At 54.8% G+C, this 18,488-nt stretch overlaps 2 protein-coding genes across 5 annotated transcripts; one reads left to right on the top strand and one right to left on the bottom strand.

Annotated features, from left to right (window-relative positions):
• Window positions 1–5,661: 5,661 nt before the first annotated feature.
• TMEM125 (transmembrane protein 125) lies at window positions 5,662–9,383 on the top strand. 2 transcript variants are annotated; one of them, XM_074832272.1, is made up of 2 exons: window positions 5,662–5,804; window positions 5,930–9,383. In XM_074832272.1, exon 2 carries the CDS (start codon window positions 6,242–6,244, stop codon window positions 6,902–6,904), a length of 663 nt encoding a protein of 220 aa, XP_074688373.1. In that variant the 5' UTR covers window positions 5,662–5,804; window positions 5,930–6,241; the 3' UTR covers window positions 6,905–9,383. The 2 variants fall into 2 exon arrangements, with proteins under 2 accessions (XP_074688373.1, XP_074688371.1); XM_074832270.1 differs by having other exon boundaries at window positions 5,662–5,823.
• A 2,693-nt stretch (window positions 9,384–12,076) lies between these two features.
• On the bottom strand, window positions 12,077–16,628 carry C8H1orf210 (chromosome 8 C1orf210 homolog). 3 transcript variants are annotated; one of them, XM_074832267.1, is made up of 4 exons: window positions 16,331–16,628; window positions 13,876–14,395; window positions 13,053–13,199; window positions 12,077–12,590 (listed from the first exon to the last, which is right to left on the bottom strand). In XM_074832267.1, the coding sequence occupies exons 1-4, from the start codon at window positions 16,415–16,417 to the stop codon at window positions 12,226–12,228; spliced, it is 1,119 nt and encodes a 372-aa protein (XP_074688368.1). In that variant the 5' UTR covers window positions 16,418–16,628; the 3' UTR covers window positions 12,077–12,225. The 3 variants fall into 3 exon arrangements, with proteins under 3 accessions (XP_074688368.1, XP_074688369.1, XP_074688370.1); XM_074832268.1 differs by having other exon boundaries at window positions 13,876–14,383; XM_074832269.1 differs by having other exon boundaries at window positions 12,078–12,590; window positions 13,876–14,011; window positions 16,331–16,627.
• Window positions 16,629–18,488: the final 1,860 nt, after the last annotated feature.

The raw sequence follows: 18,488 nt of genomic DNA, 5'->3' as shown, positions 1-18,488 counted from the left end.
TCCCTTTTTTTGTCTTCCTCTCTCAAAGAGTCCTTTTCTGTTTCCCTAACTCCCCTCAAAGTGGTCACCCTTTTCTTTCTGCTAGAGTACCAGGAAGTCAGCTCTTCTACAGCATGGTAGGCTCTGCTGATGCCGCTGTCTCCCAGGGAGGGGGGGTACTGCAGCTGCCTGGTGATGGGGAGATGGCACCGCAATGACATCTTGCCTGACTTAAGTGCCTGCCTGGACTAATGCCATATGATGATCCACTCATGATGTGACCAGATGGCTCTAGCCTATACAGTAGTGCAGGAGCTATTTTATTTAATACCACATAATACCAAATAGTTGCTGAATGTGTCAAATCTTCCCTAGCACTGCCAACCTGGCTGCAGGCTTCCTCTCACCTGCTGCCTGGGAGCCGCTCCCTGGCTCTGGCACCCCTTCACCTCCAGCTGGGAGGAAATGAGCCACCTTCCAGGATCGGTGCGTGGCCAGATCCTGTCCAGGGAGGCAGGGAGGGAGGGAGGGGTAGTGCCTGCACACCGACGCGGCTCTGGAGCCTCTCCAAGGCCAGCAGCAGGTTTGCTGAGACGCCACCCTGCTGGGGAATGCACCTGCCCGGGCGAGAGGTGAGGGCTTGCAGCCTATCGCCAGCGCTGCCCGCGCCGCACCAGGAAGGGGAGCCGGCAGGAGCACCTGTTTCTTGGCAGGCGGTTGCCGGAGAAAGGGAAGAGATTTTCCCCGTGAGCTCCCTCGTTACCTTGATCCAGTGGAAGGAGAGCCAGGAAAAACCACTGCTGCCAGCCAGGAGCAGGGATCAGTGCTGGGCTGTCGTGTGTGGGCAGAGTCTGCTGCAGGTGAGTGAGCCCTCCTCCCCGGAGCCAGGCGTGTGCGGGAAGGGCTGTGCTTCATCAGTAGCTGCTGGCAGGTTTGGGGCTGCTTCAGACATACTTCTTAAGAGATCCTGCCTCTTGTCTCCACATCATTTCTTTCTTGTGCCATCGTATTTCCTCTTGGCACATAAGACTCGGGAGTTTCTTGTTCCTTTGGGACTCCCAGGCCTCCCTCGGCAGAGGTGCATCAGGACAGGCTCTGTGGGGTCAGGGTGATAGAGCCTGTTACGCATACAGAGGAAGGGGAACACGGAACTTTATAATAGAGCATGCCAAAGCTATCTAGATTTCTGTAAAAAGCAGCTGCATGCTGACCCTGTTACAACAAGCCCTCTGCCACCCTTACCCCCAGCGCTTCTAGGCTTGGTGAAAGGAAGGGACAATCCACCATCAACCAGGGCTTCCCTGCGGCTTCCTGAAAGATGTCTGGTGGCAGGAGCGCTGGTGGGACAGATGCTCATTTCTGGGAGAACATTATCCCTCTGGCAGGGTCAAAAAGGTGGGCTCTCCCCAGAGATACCAATTAGACAGCATAGGTTTGCCTGGATTTTGAGCAGCCCCAGAAAGGAAGAGCATTGGGAACTGGTGGCTGATGTAGCAGCCGAAGAAGTGTGGATCTCCTGCTAGGATTTTGGGTGAGACAGACAGATGCTGCATAAAAGCCCCATTACTCCCATTCCCTGCAGGTTCCTCTACCCCCACTCCTGAGTTCTCAGGAGAGGAGAGGGGACCTTCCCACATGTCCCAGGGCAGCAGCATCCCTGCTCCCAGGGGCACAGGTGGGCCTTGAGCACTATGACATTCAGAGCTTCTGATTTGTGTATTGGCAGTAATTCAGGCATAAAACAAAATATATGAGCTTCATTCTCTTTGAGCCTACTAGGAAATTAGGGTATAACAGAATATGCTTTAGGAAGCATTTCTTTACCAAGAGGGTGGTCAGACACTGGAACGGGCTTCCTAGAGAGATGGTCGATACTCCAAGCTTGCCAGTGTTCAAGAGGCATTTAGACAATGACCTTAATAACATGCTTTAACTTGCTCAGCTCTGAGGTGGTCAGACAGTTGGACTAAGATGATCATTGTAGGTCCCTTCCAACTGAAACAGAATAGAATAGACAGAATAGAATAGACTATTTCAGTTGGAAGGGACCTACAACAATTCAGGGCTCTCATCTAGATTGCTCGTACAAATCATTTTATGTATTGTTATTTTACAGCAAATCTTGCCAGACTCTCCCAGTCTTCATGATGCTCACAAAGTCTTCCACATAGCTGCATAAAACCCTTCCAAAGCTGTAAGCGCTGCAGGAGCCTGTCCCACCCCCAGGCTTCGCCTCCTGAATGCTGTGGGTAAGCAATGTCTCATGGTGTACCTTGGGCTCAGAGAGAGGAGTGAATTGAGGAGTAGTTCAACAGCTGAGTTGTATGTGGCTCTGAAACGGAAGTGCTAATTAACATACAGTCCATGGCCCGTCTGTCAGATATCAGACACTCAGACATCAAATGTCTATAAGTAAATAAATAAATGCATATACCATTCCCAGGCAGTCAGCAGGCATGCATCTCTCACACCTGCAGCCAGGAGTGTCCAGAAACCAGTTGATGATGACCCTCAGTTCCCAGTTAAATGTTGTCAGAGTAGGAAAAAAATACCCAGTGAAAAGGGAAAAACACGAACATTTTGTTTTCCTGCATTCCCAGTGCTTTCCTCTTCTTCCTCCCCAGCTGTCAGCCAGCAGTGGGGAAGGACAGCCTGTCAATTTTTTCCTGAAGTGCGACCTTCAGACTGAAAGCATTGTGTGACTGGGCTGACCCTCTCCTCCTTTTTCTCTTGCATACAAAGATGGGAGCACTGAAGGTACTGGATTCAGTAGTAAGTAAATGGTAGAGATTAATGACCTGATGTGCTGCATAATGCCAAGAAACCAGATCAGCAAAGTTGCTGAGATCTGGTTTCATCCCTTCTCCAAGGATTGGTGGGTAACAGCCCAGGATAGGGCTCCTTTGGTTTAACATACAAAGACAATCAGATTTTTCTTAAAAGGATGGAAGGCAATACACCCCTGCTGAGGAATGGGAAACTGTAGTTAGATTTAGGGAAAAATGTATTTGTGATAAGGATGGTTAAACACTGGTATGATCCCAGAGGGGCTGTGGACCCTCCATACTTGGCAGTATCCAGCATCCAAGTGGATGTGGCCCTGAGCTGCTCAGTCTGACTTTGAGGTTAACTCCACTTTAAATAGATGGATGGACCAGGTGAATTCCCAAGATCCCATCCCATCTGAATTATTCTGTGATTCTAAGAGTGAAAATATTGTTATTAGTGGCCCAAACCCTCAGGGTCTAGCGAAGCCCAAGCAAGTGTGGATGCTTATAGAGCAAAATATTCTATTCCCAGAACATTTTCAAACAGACACATGGAAGGAAACATGGAGGCACACTTCAGTGGAAGCCTTTGCCTGTCCAAATCATTTGTTTAATAGAGGTTAATATAACACTGGGAAATACATGCTCATAGAGGCCACACCTTATTTTGTTCTGCAGCCAGATGCTCTAACAGTTTTATCTTGCTCACTGACCTTCTTCTAATCAAACAAAAATTAAAATGGTTAAATTTTTAAAAGTAACATGAGAATGCAGTGCCATAGCTTGATTTTCTGTCACATTTTCCCTCATTGTCACTTGTACTGTTGTGGTTGTTTTGCTTACTGTTGTCACAACTTGTGTGCACAACTTCAGTCAAGCAGCAGAAGGCTGCAGACTTTGCACTTCTCCAAGGTTTATGTTTTCTTAGTCCACAATCTCAATCTAATCTACAAACCTGCTATCTACTAGACTCACCCATTTGCTGGTAAGGAGATAAGGCACCTCTGTGCTTGGAGAAGGAAAGGCAGGAGGAAGTAGTGCTTAGCACCGAGCTGGTTTGCATAGGCTGGGGAAATGTCTCCAGGCTCAATGTCTTTTCACCCCTCTACTTTGAAAGTGCTCAGTGACATCCTCACCTTCTCAGGGACCTGTGTCCTGGGCACATGCAGACAGCACAAGGTATCTGCTGTCTCATGCAAAATTGAAGTGGGTCCCAGCAGGCACAAATCAGCATACTCAACCACAGCTTTTTTTCTCTCTAATTGATGCTTTCCGATTGTTCTGGCTCTAGCCAGGAGCTGCAGATCTCCCACAGGCCTCCAGGCAAGCGTACCCTCTGGAGCCTGGGTTTCTGTGTCCCAGCCCACTCCCTGCCCAGGCAGTTCAAGCACCAGCAGCTGTGCAGGGGAGCAGCACAGTGCACAGCTCATGTGGCACGATGGGTCCTGGGCCTGCAAACCCGCGATGGTTACAGACTTCCTGGACACGTGCTGCCAGCTGGCAGCATGCCCTGAGCCACGTCCAAACTGACCTCATGCTCCATCACAGCCGGGGAGTGACTCAGGAGGAGCTTGGCCTGACACTGTCAGGCGGTGTCTGGTTCAGGCACCCCCCCCACTATTGTCCTCCCTCTCCCCCCCCCCCCCATTGGCTTGTCTCCGATGGAGGGGGATTTTCAGGCATTTGTTGGTAGCAAAGGCATTGCCATAAGGGGATGCGGTCTGTGGAGGCTGTCTGAGGACAGGGAGAGCTGTGGGAAGAAAGATCCCTGGTGTGTGCAGACCTGCCATCCGTGGAGGTCACAAATCATCCCCACCCATCCGTAATGATCCCAGAGTCCCAGCGCTGTGCGGAGCAAGGCACAAAGACAAATGTAGTGTGTTTGGCATGGGCTGACAGGGTCCTGGAGAGCCATTTCTAGCAGGCAGGGTGCTGCGTGGCCTTCCCCACCCGGGAGAAGTGACACAGCTCTGACACAGGGGATCTGCATCAGTTCCTGTCCCCGCCACAGGCTCCCGTGGGACTCTGAGCAGTTTGTGTGTGTGTGTTCCCGTGATCGCTGAGGGTGCGTCGTCCTGTCTGGGAGGTGACCAGGGAGGCAATTCGTGGGTCTCCAGGCTCTGCCCCATGTCTCAAGGGCTCAGCCATACTTGAGATCCTCCCACACTGTCCTTCCCAGCACCTCTCCCTGTTCTGGGCACTAGCTGGGCTGGGGGGTCTCTCTGGTGCTGTGGGACCAGCTGGAGCACTCACATGCTGCAGCAGGATGTTATGTGAGAGAAATTCAAGTAGTTTTCACTCTTGGTGTAAAACTGTACCCAGAGAAGCATTGAAGGGGGGCCAGGACGCTGAGGAGGGGGTGAGCCCAGGAAGCCGGGCTGCGAGTGAGACAAGGCACTGTGCCAAGGGGAGCCCAGCTAAGCACAGCACCACGGAGCCTGCCTCCACGCTGCAGCCACTGCTGCCCTTCCCCTGCTCCCCTCCAGTGGTGAAGTGCTTCAGGGATCAGCAGAGAGGAGAGCAAAATTGTAGGGTACCAGGTCCCAGCTGTCTGGGGATTCTTTCCAGGGAAGTGCTGAGACCACTGGAGATGTAACCGTCATATATCTCTAGAGAACTTGAGAGGGGGAACCACTGGCAATGCAGGAATGGGGACAGGTCTGAGAACTTACAGCAAGGGCAGCTCTTGCTCTTCCAGTGACTGGACTGGAAGGGTTAAGCCCCAGTCCTGACCCCCACCTCCTGCTGTCATTCTGGGCAGCAGAGCCAGTTGGTGACAAGAGGCTGATGCTGATGAGGGAGCATGTGAAGCCAGAGCTGTGAATGGGGCTTTATCCCAGGAGAGACCTGCCTCTGCTCTGTCCCTGCCCTGCTGGCAGCACCAGCTGCAGGCAGAGTCCTGTGGGCAGTGATGTGCCAGTAGCCTCTGAGCAGGGCTCAGGGGGCTGGGGAGGCAGGAGACTCACCCTTGGGGCAGGCTGAGGTCCCCCCGCAGTGCACAGAGGTCTCCCAGGAAGACACGCGTGGCTGAGCTGTGCTCCAACGCATGGGGCTGCTGTGAGGGAGGCAGGGGAAGGTCTGCAGGCCAGCCTGGGGCGACCAAGGCCCAGGGTTTGGCTGGGGATTTTTTGGTACAGGGAGCAGGGTCTCTGTTTAATAATATCTCTTCTTGACTCTTTCAGATAAAAGACACAGGAAAGGAAGGACACAGCCCTGGTTGTTCCCTTATGGTGCTGCTCAGGGGATGCTCCACCATGTCCTGCAGCCCTGCCTGGGGGGCGGGCTCAGCCCCAGCGCATGGACCATAGCTCTTCAGGCGACACTGCTGCAGAAGGCAGCTCCACCAGGCTCCAGAGAATGAGACAGAGGCATCCCCTCTTGAGAAATGCAGCTGCCTTTGAAACTGCTGCTGCCTTGACCCTCCACATCGCTGTAAGGGTGTAGATTCATCAGTGCAACCACCCCACCGTGCCCTCCCCATCCAGCCGTCCACCATGCCAGAGCTGGCAGAACTGAGCAGCCCCCGCACCCCTGTGGATGCAGACCACATCCAGAGGAACATCTTGGAGGAACATGTGGAGCTCTGGTGGTTCCAGGACCCCAAGAAGTCCATCCTGTGCTATGGGATGGCTGTGGTGCTGATCCTGGCCTGCGGGATTGGTGGCATCATCCTACTGTACAGCACTAGCAGCCGGTCTGGGGAGTGGAGGCTGGCTGTGGGCACCACACTCTGCCTCCTGGCCCTGCTCGTGCTGCTGAAGCAGCTGCTGAGCTCTGCAATCCAGGACATGAACTGCATCCGCAGCCGGGATCAGATTGAGCTCCTGAAGAGCGGGGGCTTCTCGGACTGCCTGGTGCTGCTGCTCAGTGCCCTGGTGCTGGTGGTCTGTGGGGTCGTGCTCACCATCCTCTCCACCACGACCATGCAGCTGAGCCCTGCACGGCCACTGGCCAGCATGTTCACCAGCGGGGTTGTCCTCCTGACCGCTGGCAGTGCCATCCTCCTCTGCCTGCTGCTCTACCTGCTCTGCACCTCCTGTCGCCAGGCTGCTCCTCGGAGCCTGGAGACCGGCGAGATCCGTGTCTTCACCATCTCTGGCCGCCTCGCTGCGAACAGGCGGCTTCCTCCCACCTCCAGCATGGCCAACCTGATCTGACCCAGGACACCCCTGCGTGAGCCTCACTGGATACAACCCATCAGCAGGGCTTGTGCCAGCCTTTCCCGCAGGAAGGGTGCGCGTTGCAGTGTGCCTTGTGCTTCTTTCGGAGATGACTGGCATTTGCTTTGCCCCAGGCTGACGGCACAGCAGGGACTTGGGGTGCCTGGATGGGCTCCGTGACCTGACGCGTTAGGAGCACAGCACTGGCTTGGCTGGTGTTTTATCTCCACAAAGCCTCCTGCGGCAGCTGCTGCCCACCCAGCTGTGACCCCTGTCACAGAGTTAAGGTGAGCCTGTCCTGTACCCCTGGGGACCCCAGTACTTGCTTGGTTCCTGCAGTTCCCAGAGCTGTGTTGTGTGCTCTCCTGGCAGGAGAGGCTGTGATTGCAGGTGGTATAAAACCACTCTGTGCTTTGTGCAGAGCCGCTAACTCCTGAGCAAAGTAGAGCCTCTAGCAGCTGATGAATGGCAGGAAATATTCTGCATGTCAACAGGCATGCAGCGCAAGCGAAGGGAGCTTGGTGGGAGGTACAGCTGCAGGGGCTGCTCCTGAGCAAACATCTGCGTGTCTGTGGGAGCGAGCGTGGGATTTTCATGGGATGTCTGTGCCAGAGCCCCAGCATGGCTGGACCCCACATGAAACACCGTTTGTGTTTGCAATGCCAGGATCTGTTTCAATGTTACATTTCGGCAGCCCACCACCTTCTGTGGTTTATCAAAGGGGTGATCAAAGGGTGTTGGTGTCAGGTCCCTGACAGGCTATCAGTCTGGACTGTGCTGGGACTCTGTTATCATGCCAGAGTGCTCCAGCCACATGAGCCACAAGCCGCAAGGTGCAGTCGCTGGGGGATGGTGAAGGGATAATGCTGCTCTGCAAGGGTGGTGCGAGGCGGGAGCACTGTTGCCCTCTGACAGGAGTTTCCCAAGCAAGAGGCACCCCTGCTGCTGCAGGAGCGCTGCAGCTCAAGCCAGTCCCTGCCTGTTCCTGCATGGTTTCTGTCTCCCAAGTGCTGCAGCTGCTGTGGGGCAGAAAAGGTCTTTTGCTACCACTTGGGCCTTACCTGGAGCTTTTTTGGTGTTTTTATCTCTACAAGGTATCTAGCACTGAGGTGTCTTTCCCAGAGGCAGAGTAACAACTCGCCTCGGGAGCTTTTCCTGTGACTTGAGGCTAAGTTACCTGTCAAAATTCTCATTTCCTCCATATACCCACAAACCATTTCACAGCCCTTTCCATAGACACAGATGCTAAACTCTTAGCAAAGCTGCTCCTGTGCAACGTTCTCTTCCTCCTCATCTTCCTGACTGCTCCTGTCCCTCCTCACCTAAGCTGCTCTGCCCCAACTGTTATTTTTGCTCATTATTTGCTAAATTCCCTCTGTAATGGAACTATTATTTTTTGGTGCCTGGTAGAAAATTTATTGGAAGAGGATAGTAGCTCATTCCGTTAGTAACAGCACAAATCACTGTCTGTGTTACACCTGGAGGCAGTGTCAGAGTTCAGCATCAATGAACCCCACCAGCTATACGCTGGACAATGAGGACTTCATCCCTTTGCAGCTCCAGACCACACTGTCCCCGATGTACTCAGGTAGCATGAGGGCATTTCTGTATTCACCCACTCTTGTCCTGCTCCTGCTGGCTTTCCTTCCACAGAAGCCTTGGATTTTTTCCCCAAAGTACAGGAACATCATTTTAGCTTTTATTTCTGGATCTCTGTTATTTCTACATTTTCCTCTGCCACTTTCACATCATCCATAGATTTTATTAAACCGCTGTTTCCTCCTCTCTCTGCATCACTTCCCTTAATCTGCCCAAGAGTTCAGAGGGTGGTACCAAGCTCAGGTATTTCTGTGCTAAAACTCTGCGAAGCAAAGAGCTGTCCTTCCCCTCCAGGCTCTTTGACACCAGGTCCAGCAGGGACCCCTGTGCGTGTATAGGGAGGGACAGGCCAGAGCTGGACAGTTTTGCACCATTACCATTCCTGCTGCTCTGCACATCTGTGTCAGTGGCACGTGCAGTTAAACCAAGCTGCACCACCTCTGCCTATTGCAGTGCTTTAGCAGTTACCCCCAGCTCCCCTAACCTGCACATGTGGACAGGCTGCAGCTGCCTGCACACCAGCTGTTTTGCACATCTGGGCATTTCTGTGAAGATGCATGACTGCACCCAGCTCGCAGCTCCATGCTGCCTGCATGCTAATGTGAATCCTGCCCTCCATAGCCCCTTCAAAATGTGCCCAAAGTGCCCACGAATTGTGTCAGAAAAGGATGTTCATGGGCGGTGAGAGCAACCCAAGGAAATAATGTCTGAGAACAGGCTGTCCCTGAAAATGGTGGTTTGGCTGTCTGGCTGTCCAGATGGACAGCCTGCGCTGCCCCAGTCACTGACCCACCTCTGCAGCAGTGGTACTGTCTTGTTCCTTTCTTGGTCCCTGTGTTGTGTGTGGAAATAGATAATAAAGTGTTACAGAAGTCAACTGTGTTGAAGGCTGATGCTTGAGCGTTGGCCTCTCTGCGGAGCAGGAGGTGCCAGGGCTGTGCAGAGCTGGCCTCTGCTGAGGCTGAGCCCAGGACAGAAATCATGACAGCCCAGGGTCCCTCCTGTGCTGTGGTTTCAGCTCATCAGCTAGTGTGGCTCCACCACCACAGCCCCTCAAATACCAGTACTTATTTCCTGATACACAACTCTCACCTCCAGACTTGCATGTCCCTCTGCTTAAAGACCTAGACATAGCCAGTCCCCCCTACCACTGCTCTGTGAAGCTAAAACCTGGCCATGCCCCTGAAAGATGCTCACATGGAGCTCACAAAGCCTCCTGAATTTGTCAGTGCCGGCTGGTTTGTTTACAGAGAAGCTGTTTTGCCCTGCAGTAGGGCTGAGCCTCCAGCCTCACGGCGACAGCTGCTGCCTGCAAGGAGCTGGGAACCAGTCTGCCTGCATGCCTGCTACTGCACCCGTCCGCCAGCCTCAACCACCATCATTCTGGCAGCTTCCTGGGGGACCCACCTTGAGAAGGCACCTCCTTTTCTGCTCTGACCCTCTTGTATTTCCAGCTCTGCATGCCAGATGCATTTCCCCCAACGTGAGCTGCCAGGCTCCTGTCTGCTTGCACTGGAGCTGCCTGCAGAGAGGGCAGAGGGGCTGCCACGGGACCAGGGCCCCCTGCACACCAGAAAAACGGTCACGTCTGCTCAGTTAAAGAATAAACGGGTGGGCCTCCCAGCAGGGTCAAAGTAGACAAACAACTCACCACTACATACTGAGGGATGAGAGTGAGCAAGATCCTGCATAAGTAAGTCTGAGCAGTTTTATTTTTAATCTCATTTAAGACATTGCTGAGACCAAAAGTAAAATACTGCATCTAGCACAAGTTCTTGTGATTGAAAAGCATGTTGAAAAGCCCAGAAAATACCCTCCAAAAGATACCAGAAATGCATTTTCCCAGCCCCCAGGTTTAAGTCACCTATCTTACCTGAAAGATATTAGAAATTTCCAAAAATTACAGCATATATTGTATTCTCACAGGTAGCTGTTAAGATGAGCCCAGAAAGCAAAACATGAGGCAGGGACTGCACAAGTAAAGCTCAGTTTAGAAAATGGCATTTAAGAGCGAAAACGGGCTGCCCAGTGAAACAAGCCAGCAGGTTTTCCTCCTCCTCCTGGCTTCAACTGGCACGTTCCCTCTCTGGAAGCTGCTTTAAGCCACTGGCCTGTATCACCCATCCAATGCCTGACCCCGTCATCCCCTTTGGTTTACATTCTCTGACGTGTATTATTTAGTTTTGCCTACAGTGTGCTCTGTAAATATCTTAATGAGTAGAGAAATAGAAAGGCAGTTTACAGTGAAATGGAGGTTTGAAAGAAATGGGGGGCTGCAAGAAATGTTGTCCCTGTGATGATGCTTCATGCTCTGGAGCATGAGGGAGATTCCTGGGCTATCAGGGACTGTAAGAAGCCGACTGTGCCCTGGGAAATCTTCCCAGCCCAATGGCACCAGCCTTGTGAAACGCTGACTATGGAGGGCGAATGCTGCTGCTGCTCCCTGCTTTTAACCCCAGCATGACCCACACAGGCACGACTGGCTACAGCAGAAACAACTTGCAGATACCTATGTCTCATGTGCTGTTTATCGTACCACAAAGATGACAGGAATGCAAAAATTATAATGTTTGTATAATTCCATGGTTAGAGATACAGATGGAACACTATAATGGGTGCCGGGGGACAGGGCTGTCTCACCCCAGCGCATGTGCCTGCCTGACGCCACAACCGGCGCCGCCAACAAGTTTGCTCAGCTCTGCAGAGCCGACATGGAAAGGTAAGTGCCTTTCTAGCACATCTTGCTGGAGAGGGAAGAGAGAGAAGAGAGAAGTGACGCGGCGGGAAGCAATGCTGGAGAGACGTGCAGAGAAACTCTGCAATGACGCACGGAGGCTGTCCGCACCACAGCAGGTGACAGATTTGTTTGCACAAGAGCACTTGTGCCACAGACCTGTTCTCTCACTGCTGCAGTTAACAAGGAATGTATTTATGGTCCTTGAAAGCACATGCAAAAAAAGCCACATCCCAGCTATGGGGCTGGGGGTCTCCTCCTGGCACCACCACTGGGAGAGCCCCAACAAACCATCGCAGGCAGAGGCAGGATTAAATCATGCTTTAATCACACCCGGAGTGACAATATATTGAGGGACAGAGCAGAGCTGGGTCTGCAACCGGGGGGGAGCAGGGCCAGTGCCTGAGACCCCACAGGGAGCACTAGGGCAGGCTCTCCCCACCCCACCAGGCTGCCTGGGCAGGATAGGCACCATCTCCTTCATCCTCAGCATCTGAGCAGGGCTGGGAGAGCAGCAGCGGGTCTGGTGTCCCTCTGCCGGTGTAGCCCTGTTGGCGTCACACTGGGGCACTGTGGGGCTGGCTGCCTTCAGCCTCCATCACCATTCCCAGCCCACCTCTCCTCTCCTCTCCTCTCCTCTCCTCTCCTCTCCTCTCCTCTCCTCTCCTCTCCTCTCCTCTCCTCTCCTCTCCTCTCCTCTCCTCTCCTCTCCTCTCCTCTCCTCTCCTCTCCTCTCCTCTCCTCTCCTCTCCTCTCCTCTCCTCTCCTCTCCTCTCCTCTCCTCTCCTCTCCTCTCCTCTCCTCTCCTCTCCTCTCCTCTCCTCCCCTCTCCTCCCCTCTCCTCCCCTCTCTCCTCTCTCCTCTCCTTTCTTCCTGTCCCCAGTCACGTGGGGGCAAAAGCCAAGGGCAGGTGGGAAAGGGCAGGAGGGAGATGGAGATGAGGGGGACAGAGAGAGGCTGCAGCGGTGGTGGCTGGGCTGCAGGCTCAGATGGAGAGGTGCGACCCCCGCTCCTCTTCCTCTGGCAGCTGCTCACTTGGCTGGATGTAGTTGTCTTCGATGAAGCCGTCGTCATCCTCAGCTTGAAGGTCAGCAGCACCGGGCATGGGGTGTCTCTCGCAGTCTCCCCGGCCTGAGGACCCCCTGTTCCAGCCACTGCCGTCCTCCATGGGGCTGCCTCCGATCGAGCTGGTTTCAGGTAGTGGCCGGTGGCGGTAGCTGGCAAAGTTCTTGTGGAAGAGCTTGCACTTGGCAGCCAGCGCGATCAGGACAGAGATGCCGATTGCTGCCACCAGGAAGCCCACCAGGTACGGCCAGCTCCTTCCCCCCTTCCCGGCAGGTGCTGTGGTGGCTGCGGCACAAGAAAGACACATCAGGGCACAGCGGGTCAGCCTGTGGCATACCCAGCGCTCCTCAGCAGCCAGCCCTGTGCGTGCCTGCAGCGTGCAGCCAGCACTGGATTGCTTTCATTAGGAGTAATATAAATGCTCTTCACCAAGAGCTAGCTACCAAGGGGGTGTGAACACTGCGAGGAAAACTGCCAGACTGCTGTCTGATAATGGTGCCCATCACTGTGGAGTCTGTGCGCTGTGTGGCTTTGTGGCATCTGCTAACTTTTCTGTTGCAAAGCCAGAAAACACCTCCAGGTGGTGGCCACCCTCCCCACCAAGCCACTGCACCAGCGGCGGCTGGGCAGCTGGAGCCCCTGGGACTGCAGGCAGAGCAGGGGGTCTCCACCTATGGTCCCCTCTGGCATGACGGAGGGCAAGAGTGAGCTAGACCTTACGGACGCCTCCGTAGCTGCACAACTTACTGTTGTTGTGGGTCACTGTGATCTGCTGCGCCGTGCTGACCCACCGAGGAAACCGCTGCTTCATCCAGCAGCCCAGCTCCTGGGAATCCAGACCTGCGACCTCCCGGCCCTGCAGCCCCGGGGGCAACGCACAGGTCACCTGCACAGCTGGAAGACACATCGACTAAGGTGGGACCAGGGGTCTTTGCCCATCTCCTCCCCAATTTAGAGAAAACTATCTCTGCTTGCTCCCAGGTTGATGGGACACATCACAAGGTGCTCCTGGGTCTGCCCTCCAGCCTCACTCACCCTCAGCACATTGTAAGGCACAACCAAAGAAAAAATTCCCTGACCAAGGAGTCATTCAAGTGTGTGACTGTTTAGCAGGTTCCTTTTAACTGGATAATGTCAAATTCATGGATACTAATAGAAACCCCACTGTCACAGGGCTGCTCTTGCTTGAGAGCTGAGCTCAGAGGGATGGAGCTGATCTGGCTCCAATGGAGGAGCTGCCAAGTGCTCAGCAGCTCTTGAAAATGTGGTCACTCCATGTAGATACATATAGGTGGATTTAGGGGCTGAAGAGCACATGCAGCCCCTTTCCCAGAAGAGTGGCTAAATTATCCTGCTGTCATTTCTAGAAGTCTTTGGTATCATATGTAACTGCAAGCAAGGAACAGACACATCCCCTTTTGGTTCGCTGTCCCTCAACAGGGTGGGAGACGTCCCTGGAGAGCCATCTCAGAGCATGCCTGGAGTTGGAGCAAAAGGATTGAGCGGGACCCCTGCACCCAGGATTTCTCCCACCTGACACCTCTCCTGCCAGCCACCCCTGCCCGCTCACCTTGCCTGCGCTGTAGCCACTGCTGCAGAGGGTGCGCGGTGCAGTCACAGACCCAGGGGTTCCCTTCTAGCAGGACCTGCGGGACTGCCTCCATCAGCTGCAGGCTCAGAGCGTCCACAGAGACCAGCGCATTGTGCTGCAGGTCCAGGTGGAAAAGAGCCTTCAGCGGCAGGAAGAAAGGGACCTCAAGCCCTTGCAGACTGTTATTTCTTAGGAGCAGTGTCTGCAAGTTTCCCAAGCCCTTGAAAGTGTCCGTGTGGAGGTAGGTGATGCTGCAGCTGCTCAGGTCCAGCAAACGCAGTGCCCTGAGGTTGGAGAAGACTGCTGGGCTCAGTGCTAGCAGGGCATTGCTTGAGAGGTTGAGGGACCGCAGGGAAGGGAAATGCATCAACAGAGTCCCATGATGAGGCACAACCAAGGAGTTGAAGGAGAGGTCCAAACCAGTGATGTTGCTTGGAAGGGAACTTGGAGCGTGCAGGAGGCTCTTCCCATTGCAGTCGGCCCATCCCTGGGAAAAGAGCTGCTGTCTGAGATAGGCTCTCTGTGCTGGAGAGGGTCTCTAGACTGAGACTCCCCAGAAGTTCAAACCCCTTAATTAATTACCCTTGCAGATTTTAAAAAAGCAAAGACACAAAGAACTTTAAAAAAAACCATGAGTTGCCAGTTTGGTGTGGGCCAGGATAAATGGAGAAAGATGAGCTGGACAGCCAGGACTGAGCAGCCAACTGAAGGAGTAAAGAAGGAGCGTGGAGAACCCAAACAGACAAGATGGGTGTGAAGGGACCAGGTTGTCACTCTCCTGTCCTCCCTTACAGGGCAGTTGTCATACAGAGTCAGCTTGCAGAGGGCCTTCCTCTTCCTCCCCCAGATCGCCACCTCCAGCCCCCAGGGAGCTCTTGTGTGACACAAGGGCGTCCTCCCAGTGGGGGCAAGGCAGTGAGCAAGATCCCTGCCTGCTGGAAGGGCAGGCAGACAGGCAGCGGCAGGCAGGAGCAGTGGGACCTGCACCAGGCACCCCTGCCAAGAGCTGCTCCTCGGGGCCTGTGCAGGATATTGCACCCATGCCTCCAGCCCTCCCCTGTTTCTGATGATACACTGCGAGTGGCAGAGGCTACTAAACAAAACAGACCAGGGACCATTCACTGTCCCAAAAGGCCGGTCGTGCATGCTGGATGGATCAATCAACCCTCACGGATAGAGTTTTTTTCCCCTAAAAACTGGGTGGTCAAATTCAAGCTGGTTTTGGGGAGCAGTCCCCAACATGTGTTACTCCTCCTTGGGCTTTATGTTGGAGAGGGTCAGCTGCCCACACTAAAGCTACCAGAGATCAGGTCAGCAGTTTAAGTTTGGTTGGACAGGCACAGGCTCCTGCTCGATGCTGTGTTTGGGCCCCCCAGGCAGAGGTGCCGTGCTGGAAGTTTGCTGTGGTCCATAGTCCTGTGTTTCTAGGTCTGGCTGGTTCCCAGCTAACTGGCCTTTTCATTTCTTTGCCTCTCATGTGATCACCTCTCCTTTCATCCTCCTGTTCACCTAAATCTATCAGACCCTGCTGTCTCTGCTTTCTAGAGGAATAGATGTGCACTTACAAAGCTGGGCTGCTGAGGGCTAGGTTATAATGGGGCTGAGCCATGTGGGCACCACACAGGTCCTGTCTCAAGCTCAGACAGGGCTGGGCTTGGGGACACTGAGGAAAACAGTGCAAGCCTTCTGAGGGAGTATCTGAGAGCTGGGTGGGCAGCACTGCCCTGTGCCATCTGTCCGCGACAGCCACTTTTCCTGCTTCCCCTGGCTCCTGCCTGGTGCAGCTGAACTACTGCCTGCGGCGCTTGTCCCAGTGGGATGGGTTAGTTCTATTTCCTGCTCCCCGACAGACGTGTGGGGGTCCTGACCCCACAGCTGCCCTGACCCTGGCTTCAGTCACTGCATCACCATGCACTGGAGAAGGGAGTGGGGGGCTGGGAGCCCCTCAGGAAAGTGCTTCGCTGCTGCTCGCCCTGCACCCCGTATGGGCAGCTGTGTTATGGCTGCAGCCAAGAGACCCCCAGAGTCAGAAATGCCACAGCTCAGACAAGGCTTTGCCAGCCCTGCTGTGCTCTGGTGAATGGGCTGGACAATGTGACGTGTTCAGCCTGAGGCTGGGAGCAGGGGTGTTGTGGGGCTGGGAGACAGGGTGCTGCAGGGCTGGGAGCAGGACAGCCAGGCTCCACGTGTGGGTGAACCACCCCTGTGGCTGGTGGCCACTGGCACTGCACATCCCCCAGTTAACTCCACTTCCTCCCGTAGGTTTTCATTGCTCATTGTCTCTCAAGCCATGCAGAGCAGGAGCTGCCTGCCAGGGCCTGCTGCCCGCAAGCACACGGTGCTGCCACCCCAGCTGTGCTGGCAGGACCGCGAGTGGGGTGTCCCTGCCCACCCCCAGCTGCTGCCCACACTGGAGCCCCCTTGGCCACCCTACCTGGTGATCGAGGCTGCAGGGGTGTCCCGTCACCACTGACCAGGCGTAGAGGAGGCTGCAGACCCCGAGCAGGCAGGCAGGAGCCATTTGGCTCCAGGAAACTGCCGCGCAGAAAAACAAGACTCAGGGAAAGCTGGGAAGCCGGTGGAGCCGGCCGTGCAGGGCGAGGTGTGGCCACGGCCACACGGCCTGGGGCCCCCGCCGAGCCCCTGCACTCCCGCCGCACGGCCCCGCAGACCACCAGCACCTGGGAGCCAGCCCGGCTGCGGCCACAGCCCCGCTCCCTCCCGACGGCTGCGCGCGGGTGAAAGGTGACGGCACTGGTTACACATTAACTGCCGCGCCCCGCCACCTCCCACCTGCTGCCTCCCGTGACGGGTGACCAGGGGACCGCCAGCATCTGCCTGGTGGTCCGTGGGGTGCTGTGGGGGCTGCCTTGGTGGGAGCAGAGCACCGGGAGGTGCTGGGGGGCCAGAGGAGGAGGGGAGCACCTCTATGGCATCTGCCCTGAGATGGCCGTGCTCAAGGAGAGAGCCAGAGCCTGGCCCCAGTGCTGTGCCCTGGCTCCACGCACCCAGGGCAGGGGCATGCACCAAGCCTCTGCCAGAGAAGCTGGAGCTGAGGCAGCAGGAAAGTGTCCTAAAGGAAAATAAAAATTTTATTGGGATTCAGGTGGATAGGTGTTTAAAATGTGCAGCAAATGGGCAGGTCCTGGGCCCAACAGTGGCTCAGAAGTGTTGGCTTTCCAGCATCAAGGAGCTTCTAACAAAAATGTGACTTCCCTGAGCAGCACCCAGGGCTCCTGTGAAGGTCCTAGAGGATGGGGGTGCCCCACCACCTCTGGCACCCCCCACACAGACCCACTGCTCATCAGTAGTGCTCCCTGCCAGCCCTGCCGTGGAGTCAGTGAAAATTTGGGAAATCACATCAAAGCAGCACCTTGTGGGTGCTTGCTGGCACATGGTTGGGTGGGATGTGCTCCCATGACCACGGGTGCTGGGGCAGGTAAGCGGGCAAGGACTGGCAAAGCTTTTGCCTCTGCAGCAGGAGGGAGCCCCAAGCTCTCTTCCCTGTTCCCTGCTCCCCACTCTCCATTCCCCACTCCCACTCCTGCTCAGCAGCAGGAAGCCGCCTGCCAACAAGAGCACTTTGGATCTGCAGTTTCCATCCTGGCAGTGGCTGGGACAGGGCAGCCCCACTTCCCCCTGCTGCCAAGGGGCTCCTCCGCAGCCACGTGTCCCACCCTTTCCTCGGGGAAAGGGCTTCCCAGCAGCCTGTCCTTCATCCTGCTAGTGTGTGGTGGATATCAACACAGCCAGGCAGCTGCCTGCTCCACAGCTGCCTTGCCAATGGGACCAGGTGGGTTGAGGGTGCAGCAGCCCTTAACCCCGCCTTGTAGGGCCTCCCCAGGGCTCACTGTGCACTTAAAAGAAAACAAATGGCCAGAGAAGCAGGGCTAGAAAATGTTGCTGAGGCAGCCCAGCCTGTTGGTGGATTCACAGGGCGTTTGCATTTCCTATCAGGAAACGTATCAGTGCGTTATGGTTTCTGGCATGTGGTGCTGTGCATTAGAATGTACAAATGATAACAAAAAGAGGTATTTTTGTCACTCTTTTTTAGTCCGTTGTGATTCAGCAAAAACGTTGAGGTCTGTGAATTCAGCAGAAATTCAGGTGCTTTCACTGTGCTGTGTGTTGAGCAGCTGGAGCTTTCCATATTACAGGAAAGTGTGGCGAGCTGCTTTGGCTGGGCTCAGCTGCACCCACCTCCCTGGTTCCTCCTCTAGAGATACATAGGGTTAAACTGGAGCTGCAAGGTCCTGGTTGGGTCTCCCCACAAAACCTCCCAGAGAGTTTTCCTACCCCACCTCCAGCCCAAGGGTTCTGCACCGATAAATACTTCTTACCCAGGTGTTCCTAGAAGAAATGCAAGGGGACAAATCAGCTTGGGTCAGATCCCTCAATGGATCCCTGAGATCTCCTGGACATCACCTGGTGTGGAGAGCTGACCCCAACTGGCTCCCATTCCCCAAAAGAGCAAAGCAATGCGCTGGTTCTCCTCGGACAGTAAGAGGAGCCATGCTGTGCTCCCTGGAGGAGCACGCTGCAGGGCCTGCGGTTGCAAAGCCTTCCCATAAAGCTTGTTTGTTCTGTGTAAA

Source organism: Strix aluco, chromosome 8, assembly GCF_031877795.1.
Source record: "Strix aluco isolate bStrAlu1 chromosome 8, bStrAlu1.hap1, whole genome shotgun sequence".
Lineage (NCBI taxonomy): Eukaryota > Metazoa > Chordata > Aves > Strigiformes > Strigidae > Strix > Strix aluco.
The sequence above is the reverse complement of the archived record's forward strand: the minus strand, read 5'-3'. Positions and strand labels throughout refer to the sequence as shown.